This window comes from Odontomachus brunneus, unplaced genomic scaffold, assembly GCF_010583005.1.
Source record: "Odontomachus brunneus isolate Ranch 3 - 2012 unplaced genomic scaffold, Obru_v1 Obru_scaffold_007, whole genome shotgun sequence".
Classification (NCBI taxonomy): Eukaryota; Metazoa; Arthropoda; class Insecta; order Hymenoptera; family Formicidae; genus Odontomachus; species Odontomachus brunneus.
This window is the reverse complement of record NW_022639457.1, coordinates 2,805,387-2,816,803: the sequence shown is the minus strand read 5'-3', so window position 1 is coordinate 2,816,803 and position 11,417 is coordinate 2,805,387. Positions and strand designations below refer to the sequence as shown.

At 42.3% G+C, this 11,417-nt stretch overlaps 1 protein-coding gene across 5 annotated transcripts; it reads right to left on the bottom strand.

Annotated features, from left to right (window-relative positions):
- Nucleotides 1-1,197: 1,197 nt before the first annotated feature.
- Nucleotides 1,198-11,380, bottom strand: LOC116853888 (zinc finger RNA-binding protein). 5 transcript variants are annotated; one of them, XM_032835200.1, is made up of 11 exons: nt 11,200-11,380; nt 10,707-10,870; nt 9,560-9,913; nt 7,557-8,132; nt 6,732-7,457; nt 6,333-6,633; nt 6,063-6,250; nt 4,839-4,987; nt 3,288-3,383; nt 3,090-3,210; nt 1,198-2,578 (listed from the first exon to the last, which is right to left on the bottom strand). In XM_032835200.1, exons 1-11 carry the CDS (start codon nt 11,247-11,249, stop codon nt 2,295-2,297), a joined length of 3,009 nt encoding a protein of 1,002 aa, XP_032691091.1. In that variant the 5' UTR covers nt 11,250-11,380; the 3' UTR covers nt 1,198-2,294. The 5 variants fall into 5 exon arrangements, with proteins under 5 accessions (XP_032691091.1, XP_032691093.1, XP_032691092.1 ...); XM_032835202.1 differs by having other exon boundaries at nt 9,560-9,901; nt 11,200-11,376; XM_032835201.1 differs by having other exon boundaries at nt 7,557-8,123; nt 11,200-11,375.
- Nucleotides 11,381-11,417: the final 37 nt, after the last annotated feature.

Genomic DNA, 11,417 nt, shown 5'->3' with positions numbered 1-11,417 from the left:
CACTGGTGTAATAAATTAGAGTGAGACAAATATATATTTGTCTCACTCTAACTTATTACACCAGTGCAGAGCAAAAGAACAGACCTATAAACTATAGATTTTCAGTACTGGCAGTGCATTTCGGAACGCAGCCTAAATTATTAAGCTGAGATTCAAACTGATGTGTTTGGAGTCTCCGTTAAACTATTGAGCGGAGATTCGAACCAAGTTGTTTGGTCTCCCGTACTATTCGTATTATTATAAATTACTAATTCCAATAAAATGAATTGTGGGACATATTTCATAATGGGAAAGATAGGGAAGTGCAGTCTATATATTATATGTCTATGATCGTTACCGCGAAAATTCGCCTAACAAACGTAATAAAGGCGCACTTTGTTAGATGGCGTCTCGAAAATGCGCCTAGCTCTAGCCACTAAAATCAGGCTCGTAGCCTACGGGCTATCGCACACAAATTGACATAACTGCATATGCATAGCATAAGATCGTATGGACCAATGAGCATCGAATATTAAGCATTGAACACCAATATGGCGACTTAATACTCAATGCTCATTGGTACATACGGTCTTATGCTATGCATATACAGTTATGTCAATTTGTATACGATAGCCCTAATGGCCTTTAGAAGTTTCTTTTATGCTATAATTCTAAGCAAATATTCGAGTAAATCGTAAAATCATAAAGTCGTAGCTTACGAAAAAAAAAAATCGTAGATATTTGTAAGTCATTTCTCGCTGGGATACAGTCCGCATAGAATTGCAGATCTATTCACTAAGTTCTTACGAGTCTTACGAGAACAAGTTACGAGTTTTACAATTTTGTCTAGAATTGCAGTATTAATGTTTAGTCAATAAATATAACGTAAATGAACGAAAATTATTCTAATCTTAAATGACCCATAATTAGGACCGTTACTTTATATCTTTTGTACTTATACAAAAGCTTCAGCTAAATAGAATATATCTATAAAAAACCGAGCACTCGTACACGAGGTGTCGTCTGGTTGTGAAGTATGAGCTAAATAATCTCCATTAAAAGAAAATGAGACCACATAATCGAAGACAAAAATCAGAACTATAATTGTAAATAAAATATAAAGATATTAGCGTGTGGTAGGAAACTTAGACGTTCTATAGCCATAATTAAGAAAAAAAAATCTGATCAGGATAGGCAAAATGAGTAAAATAACCCAGATCCCTCTAGTATATTTTATTCAATAATGACTTGAAAATATAATAGAAGAGTCTACACAAGAAAAATCACAAACAGAGACGCTGTTTGAGAAAGTTGCAACATTTTCAAGTTTTATTTAATATTCCGCGTAGGAAATTCAAAACGACTTTTAGTATTTCGTTAAAAAAAAGAAAATGAAAACGTTGACACACGTAGTCACCTATTACGTAGGATATCGAAGCAATTTAAATTTATTGATTTGTAAATAAGATTCATCCGTGTGAGGCGACGCACGTGATAAAAGCATATGCCGTAAATGTCTGTCATTTTGTGCAGGAGCGCAAGGGAAAAGTACTTTAGATATTTCTGCACTCTGGCTACATACACAACATACACACAAATTCTCAATACAATCTATTATCTAATCTTAATTTTAAACTTATAAATGTCCGTCATTTACCTCTTCATTCAGAATTCATTCTGTTCGTACGTTCATAATGCAACGAGCTGAACAATTACAAGACAATGTGTCCAAGTCAATGGACACAACCATGAATTAGTTACACGCCAATGTCAAACCTATTGTTCAAACCTAATGTCAAAACCTAATGTCAAATTTACTTCATGGCAATAGTAAACGGCAATTCTACGATATAAATTTCCCGCATTGCATCGTACAATGGGAACAGTGCGCAATACCTCTTGCATCTACATATGTACTCTTTTTCTCGAACAGACAATTAGTGCTATTCTAATTTGTACACATCAATTGCCTATTAGAGAAAACACGTGTGATCATACGATGATACATCGGCGTATTTATCGTAGACCTTTTAACATTATCATGAAATAATCTTACTATGAGGACGTAGACGTAGAGGCAAGGAGCGCAAATATAGCAAATACGAGCGTGCCTCGTTATTTTCCCAATCGCTTTATTAACTTTTCGAATAGATATTGCCCTCCGATCTCAACATTACAACGATCATCCGGTTTCGAGTTGCCTCGATTCGACGCGATGACTTGCTAATAGAAGCAACTGACATGGCGGGAGAAAACTGTTTCCTTATTCTACGTAAGAATTACGGTTATTTCGTAAAACGAATCTTTTGGTAGATCTACTTGGAGTCGGTCTCCATTTTGATCTCCTCCGCCTTTTTGTCTTTCTTTGAAGCCTCGCTGTCCGTACCTTCGCCGTTGCTATTGTCACGTCTTCGCTTGCGCGCAAATCGTCCTTTGAACTTCGGCGGAGGTAGTTGTTCCATCCCGAGAACTTTGTGTATTTGTCGGAACGCTACCAAGCGCAAGGCATGTTGCGCAGAAGCGGTGATGTCCTCTCTCTGTTGAGATGTCATATTGCCTATCGCGTCCACTGCCTCTTTCTCACACGGATCCGACAATCCTGCAAAATCATCCGACATTTTTATCGCGCTCGTGTATACAGCTTATCGCCGGATTAACGAAACCGCTGAAACTTTCCATCAGATTGCCAGATCATCTGCGCGTTGTCGCGGAGTAGATGATCGCGATGCAAGAGAACGAAATACTCGCACTCAGGATCGACAATCATTACCGCGACACGCTCAGTCTCGTCATCTGTCTCATCATATGGAAACGAGGAGGCGATAAATACGCGAACGGAACGCAATCGAAACAAAAACTGCGTCTACACGGTAGTCTAAGGTCGGTTTAGTAATATCCGCACACAGGCTATAGTCTGCGTTTACGCGACCATTATAAAACCGATTTGACATACACTTCTCGATGTTGTAACTACTAGTATTAATGTCGTATAGTTATAACATGATTGTGTTTATACGATATGTAACTCTAAAACTTAAATATTGAGTATTGTCAGATCGGTTTTACACTGTTTATGTGAACGTATCTTTGGATATTGCATTAAAGCTTACCTGGACTGCCTGGAAGTAATATTCCGCCAGCTACGCATTCTAAGAGTCTCCTCAAAGCCTCACCAGGACTTAGAAGACATCCTGCAGTGCTGATCACTTTCTCAGTCAATAACTCCAATGCCTGTGTACATACATATGAATCGATTATTATTACACAGTCCTAGAAATATGTTATAAATAATGAGAAACAATACTGACCCATGGATTTAACGGACCCCATGTTGGCACGCGATTGCAAAGGTCACGCATTATACGGATAACCATAACGCAGCTCTGCAGGGAAGTCGCTCTAGCCTGTTGAACAGGATTGACATTTTAGTGACTAGGATTTAATTATACACGATAGAAGCACTGGCTCTTCTGGAGATGAGACGGCCTAAACTAAATCCTTTCGATTGCTTTGTGTGGGCTTTAGCTATCCTCCCAGCCTCGTGCCTAAAGGCTCCTAATGTAGTACATTAGCCCATATCAATCATATTTACCGGGTGTTTATCGATCTCACTTCCTAAACGTTTAGTATTTACCTATTATTGCAATGACAATAAAAAAAGTCTACAGTATATGTATCAAAAATTGTGCATCACAAAATGATCTCTAGGACTCGACACTAATTTTACACACAAAAGAAAAAAACACCCGGTACGCTTATGACACTACTGTGTGTTTGTGCTTGTCTGTCTCTTTTCAATCTCAAAAGCTGTGCAAGTAAACCGCACAATTACATCGTTACAGTAACAATGGCAACGAAATACATGTAATCTTGCAAAAAGCTACATATAATATATATATGTACGGTCAAAATTGTATTCTCGAATAATAAGACAGACCTAGGACAGACGCAGTCTAGGCTACAACGCATTGAGGATGATCCAGAATAATGAACGTGCTTGATCGCAAAGCAAGTCGAGCGGTCTGCGTTTCGTACAAACAAAACAAAGAAAATTACACATTCTATTCTGCTTTATCTTTCTTTCTTCTCTACAAACGTAATTATTATTCGAGTTATTCGAGACGTATCGCAGAGAAACTGCTTTCCTATTATTCTGGATGTCGGTGATTTCAAGCGAGAAGCAGATGTAAATGCATCTAGCAGTGTTGCGCGTGACTGTCGAGATACACATTTACATATTGCTTATTCGTGAGATTGCTTGTCTGACGTGATACATCTGATCGCGTTCGATGTACGTTCGTTTTCGATTGCTTCTCGAACAGCCAACGTACGGACGATGCCACTGTTATTGCCACTATTTCATGGGGGGAGGGCATTTACGATTATTTTTCACGTCAAGATAACAAACGGTGGTCGCATGAGCACCGAGAAACGCGAACGTAAATCTACGTTTTCTGGTGAGGAACGACCACAGATCTTCTTCAGTGGGCAAAGCCGATTGATTGGCGCACATTGAGAAATACTCTATCAGCGGATATGGAACGACGTGCATCGAACACCGCACTCAGATAGAATTCGGTCAGACAGAATCGTGTCGACAAGTCAGTTAATGATAAAAATAAAACCGTCACAAGGCTGGAAGTTCTAAGACTGCTTCTTTTCTCTTTCTTTCTTTCACTTCGTTAGAGATTCGAGAGAGAAGATAGAGAGAGAGGAGAGAGAGAAAGAGAGGGCAACTCGCGTCTCGTCAGGAGAAAATAAAAGAAAATGCTCGTTTGGTCTTTTTTTCTGTTCCTAGCGCCAAACAAAATTGGCACTGACAATTCAAGATCTTGAACTGAAAGTTGATTGATTCAAACCTGAAACCACTTGGCATGCCTGAGTGCAGCTAAAGCCTCCAAACACTTAGCCTTGGGAAGTACGTCCGGAGGGTCTGCTTTCGTCACGGTAGGGGCCGCGGGCGTTGTTTGAAGTTGAGCAGCTTCCTGCTGCTGCTGTCCAGCATTATCTGAGATTCCAACAAAGAAAGCACAACACGCTTAGACAACACTTAGAGTGTTTGATCATGCCCAGAGGTTTTTAGGTATTCCCTCTCTAAATGCGTAATTCGTTTAACAAACTCAAGCGCGTTTACAAAAGTCGTGGGCTGTGTTGTTATAATGCCAACGTGAAAAAAAAGAAGAAATATAAGCCTGATCGAATGTAGTACATTGCAATGCACCCCAGAGTCATCTCCGTCGTTCACGTTCTTGTTTTTTTTTTGGCGCAGCTTATCTCTGTGCCGCCCAAGAACGTCCGACGATTCCTATCAGCATCGGTAGCATTACCTCTATCCGCTCGAAAGGTAGGTAGCATCGATGCCGATAGTACAGTCGGTTGAATCTCAGAGGTTTTTATCGCAGAGCGTGCGTACAGCATTCGATAAGAGTCAGAGGGATTTTCTGTCTTCATTTATGCATGATCAAAAAGTCCATAGTTTTAAGATTGCCTCAGCGTTGTTTCCTCCTATCACAAGCGTGTCCACGTTCGACTAAACTTTTCTTACGTTTTTCTCGTTATTATGAACGTTTATCAGAGACTCTAGTTCGAATTGTGCATTATTGACAAAGCGAAATGCGAAAAAATCACTACTAATAAGAAAGTACCCGCGGATCAAGGCAAAATGTCTAATCGTATTTCAAGTTTATGCTTTTCCGTGGAATTTATCTCGATACCAGTCGAGAAGTATCGTTTCGTGTTCTTCGTGGCTCAGAAATGCATGTCGTAAAGAGGACGACTCTGTCGTGGACACACTGAAAGCACGCAGCTGTATCGAAGAAAGAAATTAACTTGATGTTAGAGAGCGTATATGTACACTGGCAACCGTCGAGAATCGTCCTTGGCCGTCCCGCATCGTCCTGGTGCTTAAAAAAACTTACAGAAAATCTTGCGGGCCATGAAAAGAACAAACTAAATGCATAAGTCGCGGAGTGATCGGGAAAACGGTATGAAAATAAAAGTGCAATTCCGTAAAACCCCGCTCTTTTCGCCTTCGCAGTTATCCTTTTCTTGGCCACCGTAAAAATACGAAATAATGAAATCACCTGCTGCCGCGGTTGTCTTGGGTGTCTCGCGCATCAGAGGACTAGTAAGTGTCACGCTTACGGTGACCGTACCCCCTGAAACAGTTAGAGCTGCAGATTCCGGATGCTTCCCGACATTGTAAGTGTCCTCTGGGGCCACGTTCTTCAGTTCACCCGGTAGAATTTCAGCAACTTTGTTAAGCAGTGCCCTGCAACGAATTACGGTGTCGTGTCGATTACCATGAACGCATTAACAATCGTGTTCAATAAAAGCGGACCACTAGTCTGTACCTTGTCGGTTTCTCAGCACACAATACGACCAAGCAAACATGGTTGTCACCAGATAATAAGAGGCCTTTCGCCAAGTTGCCAACGCGCATAACACCGCGAAGTATTCTAGAATCCTCCTTCTCCTTTTGGAACGAGAAAAGATTCCCGTCACTGCCGTCTTCCTTCTGAGGCGTGACTGCCGCCTTCTTCTTGTCTGCCTCCTCCTTCTTCAACGCATCCGCGTTCGCGTTCGCCTGTGGCGTAGCAACAGCCGTAGGTGTTGTCGCGGTAGAATTAGCGTTCGCAGGATTACTCTTTTTACCTGTAGATAAAAATATGAGTTTGTGGTGATCTCAGTAGAAACAGTAGGTTACGTCGAAAGATCCGTGAGAAAAATTGAGAAAAGGGAGATTCACTTACCAGCCTCAGCCAAAGAATCCGACACATATTTTAGCGCCTTTTCGGTATGGGAAACTATTTTCTGAACAGACAACAGTTCTTGCTCTTTCGGATAGATAGTCGTATGGTGGGCCAGGACATGCTTGTCGTCCGATGAGTCCGGCCGTCTTTGAGGACCTGGATACATCATCATAGGTCCCGGTGGTCCCGCGAAAGGACCACGCGGAATGGGCGCCGCGCCTGGGCCGCGTCCGTATCGTCGGTACCATTCGAAGTATTCGCATTCTTCTTCGTAACGTCGTCTTTCCTCCCAATACATCATCATGTCTTCGTCCATATGCATAGGTCCCATAGGTCCCAATTGACTAATTTCCTCTCTACGACGCAAATATTCGTCGCGTATCTGTTGTCTGCGCAACTTCTCCTCCAACATTTTCCGTTGCTTGAGGCTCGGTTTCATGTCGACGACCAAGTCCGGGTTGACCTTCTTCTTGTAGGCAAATCTGTGGCGACGGCCCTTCATGTGCATGTCTTTGGCATTAGGATCGTTGAAGCGACATTCGCATAGTTTACAGTTGAAACTTATGATCTTGCCGTCTTCGGACTTGTTTTCCTCAATGTATTCCTGGCCAACTGGTTGAATGTCTTTCTCATCGACTGCAGCTTCCTCCACAACTTCCTCTGCGGCTGGTTCATCCGGCTTGATTTCGGCCGTTTGATTCTGATTGACCGTGCCCAAGTTTCCAGCTGAAACGTATCGATAAAGCGTGTATTCAAATGTTTATAAAACGCCTTTGGATTCTAACAGTATATTATAAAGAGGAGCAGGTCCACAAGTTTACTTACAAGCAACAAAGTTAATTTTAGGTGTCGCTGTCACTGCTGCTTTCTTAGTCACCGCGGCCTTCGTAGCAGCAGCTGGTTTCGGGTTTAGAACAGTAGGGTCTGCACTAGGAATCGGTTTTCCAAGCTTTGTGTGTAACTTGACAACTTTCTGATGCTTAGCACCTCTGATGTGAGCTGCATAGGCATCGTTTCCCGTGCACGTAACATCACAGAGTTCACAGCGTAGACTGTTGCCTGCTCCGCGAGCCGGTGGTTGCTGAGGCACCTTAAGCGAAGCTTCCTTCTTCTTGTGCTTTTGTCCCTCCAGATGCTCGCGATAGGTTTGCGGTCCGGCACAGCTGATTTTACAGACATCGCAATAGTGCAGTTGCTGAGGCTTCGGGGGCTGCTTGGGCCGCATTGCCTTCATCCCTCCCCCTCCAGCTCCGAACCCCTTTCGCCCGTAGCCCTGCCAACCTCCAGTCTTCTGGTTAGTGGAATTGCTGTTTGCACTCTGTTGGGCTACATACATAGTCGCAGCGCTATATAGCGCTGCGTCGTAGCCGGAATACGTTGTACTCGCCGTTTCTAAGGGAAATGAAATTGAAACCTCAAACTTTGGAGCGATCAACCTTTCGTACTTGCGCGCGCGCGAAATAAAATGTTCTTTTCTCTTTCATTTACTAATTATTCATAGTTCGAGATATCGATAAATAATATATCAGAAAAAGTATATACTCTATGTTTGACAGTAGATAAAGAAATTTCAAACTTCTGCTATATCCTTGAACTATCACTTGCGTTCGAGAATGCTAGCAGAAGTTTCGCAAATTTCTTTTCGTCTTATTCTTTTTGACATTCTTTCGTGTATCGTGAGAGGATCAATTTCATGTTATTAGTTCCTACGTCACAGTTAGTGGTCAGACTAGGATTGAAGACTTTTTTGGAAGTTTGGAGAGACAAGTGTATACTATAAAAAAAAAAAAAAAGATCGGTCGGAACAACTAGAATCAAGTAGAGCGAACTCAATTTCTGGGTTGTGTATGGTTAATTGTCTTAATTTTTTCAGCATAATTTTGATATTCTTGTAATCTCTCATTTGTACAAGTATTGAGCAAAACAGGTTAATCACGATATAATTATCCCGAAAAGATCGTTGATTTAAACAGTGTTTATCCATTTTATTATAAAAAAATTAACAATTTAAACTTGATCTTAAAAAACCCAATGGCTGATAACCGATGCCAGAAGATTCAGAAAAAAAGCCGGAGTTAGGTCCCAGGTAGTACACACATTAGCATATCATATAAAGCTTACTCACATATGTGTCGCCGCAATGAGAATTTATTTGCGAACGAGGTAGCCGACGCAAGCCATCAATGGTCAGTTGAACAAATCTCGCAAACGTCGTTCAATTATTAAAGTCATTAGTTGAATGCACTTGTCTGATTTATTTCATCTTTCATTCGGAAGTAGAATTGCTCATTATTGCAGTTTGATCAACATTTCAATTTATATTAACCTTTTACTTTGAACTAGAACTTTGACTAGTCGAATTCCTACATCAGATTGTTGAACAGAATTTTTATTTCATTCAAGACTCCTGGTTAACATACGGCCATCTTGTTTTACGAAATGACGCGATCGACTAAGCACATTCCTAACATATCCCAAACACTTTCCTTTTGCTCTGACAATAAACAAGAATCATATTAACATGATAAAATCATGACGAAAGGAAAGCATGTCACATTAACGTTTGTGGCTACTCAATGACTAGAGCAAAAGGAGAGGAGTATTTTTGAATACCTTTAGAAATGTGTTTAATCGACTGCAGGCGTCGGATACATTCTTTTATTTTGACGTAAGGATCTCGAGCATCTCCTCACTTCTGACGACCAAAATGGCCGCGGCCAGGGCCTCAATTGCAGTCGGTGCGATTTGCTCGACCCAGAGACTCGGTTCGTTTTACCTGATCTTTTTTCCGGTGTACACAGACAAGAGAGATCAATCAGGAAACTTACTATTCGTTGCGGTCGATGGAGTAGCGGCTGGCGTAGCTGGGGCGGTATATCCCGACGAGTAGGTCGCGCTTTGCGTAGGGTTCGACTGTTGATAAGCTGTGCTGGATGCCTGATAGGTCTTGGCCTGTCCAGTGGTCGTGGCTTGCCTCGCGGTGCCGGTGTAAGCACTTGTCGTGCTGTATGCAGGTTTCGCGGCTTGATAGTGGGTCTCAGTGGTGGTGTAGGTCGCGGCAGCAGCTGCTGGCTGTTGATAGTAAGTCTTGGTGGCGTCGTAAGTGGCTGCTGGCGCAGCCCGCCCGTAGCCGTAATCGTAAGTTTGTGCCACAGTACCAGGATTAGCGGCTACAAGAACACCTTACAATGTCACGATTGTCATCCTGAGAAATTGTCTCATGGTTCGTAGTGGTGTGTATAAATAGGCACAATACACATAAATGCAGTGCAATCCTATTTAATTTCTCAGTTTCCATTTTCCTTCTTTACATTTCCTATTTTCACTTTCTATGCACAGTCATGGACAGAAAGGTTGTCTGTAATTTCTAGAGTTAGTGAATTCATCAGTCATGTCCAATAGCATTCTCCCAGTACAAGACAAATTCTTCCATTAGACAAATGAGTTCACAAACTTATCCCAAAAATTATAAATCTTTTAGTCCACAATTATACATATTTTGTATGAAGTGCAAGAGCAAACATATGCAAATTTTCAAGTGATGCACAGTTGATAATATTTATTTTGTACAATCTGTATTATTGTATTGCTGGTGCTGATACAAATCTTTCTTTACATATTTATAAATGAAGTAGCAAAGAAACTGATCCATTAGAATGTTAAACCCATTAATATAACGAGTACTACTAGGAAACAGAAAAGCACAAAAAAAGTAAAGAAGAAACAAGACACAAGAATTCTACATGAATGAAATGATAGCTAATTTTATATAAAATTCACAACAGCATAAAAAGACAGACGCAGACACCTGTGTGTTGATCATAACTCATTCTAATCATATCTTTTTATCAAGAGCAAACGCATACATGTTATATGAATATGGCCTCTACATAATACACACACATATATATACATAGTGCACACATAAAACACATATACACACACACAATAGAGTTTGGATAAAGTAGAGCTTACCTGCGTATGTCGTCCCAGTCGCAGCTGCAGCAGCGGCTGCCTGGTAGGTCTCGTAACCAGTGGCAGCTGCAGCGGCGGGCCGTTGAGTGTACGTAGCGGCGGTCGCCGCTGGTGTTACCGCGTATCCCGCTTGACCGGTCTGATAAGCTGCCGCACTAGTGGCTCTGTCCGAACAAGAAAAGCCGATTATTTGACTCTGGCCGAGGGAACGGAGGCCCGTCGAGCGGCCGCGAAGGAGAGCGTGGCGACGCGAACGACGGCTAAGACTGAGCTGGAAAAACGGGCCGGCGGCCGATGCCCGGGGATGGACGCTCGACGGACGCTCTCTACTCTCGGCAAAGAGAAATGGCCGCCAAGCCGGCAGTGGACCGTCTCATGCGTGCCGACGTTGCGCGACGTTTTTGTCACTATCGCGGGCGCGCTCGCGGCCACGAACGTTTGCTTAGCTTAACACTATCTACTTAGTAATAATGGTATGCAGACGATTTCGTACCCATATTGCGTTCCGCCGTGAGTAAAGCCAAAATAATTGTTCTGTGCCATCCTTCCTCGCAGAGAATCCCGGAAAGAAGGACAATGGAGTCGTAGGGCGTGCCAACGAGCTCGATAGAATGACGACGACGACGACAGCGCCGCGCGCGCCGATTGGCTATTCAGTCGGTGCACGGGCGCGACGATCGCGCGCACAGTGTGCCCCTAAACGACCGTTTC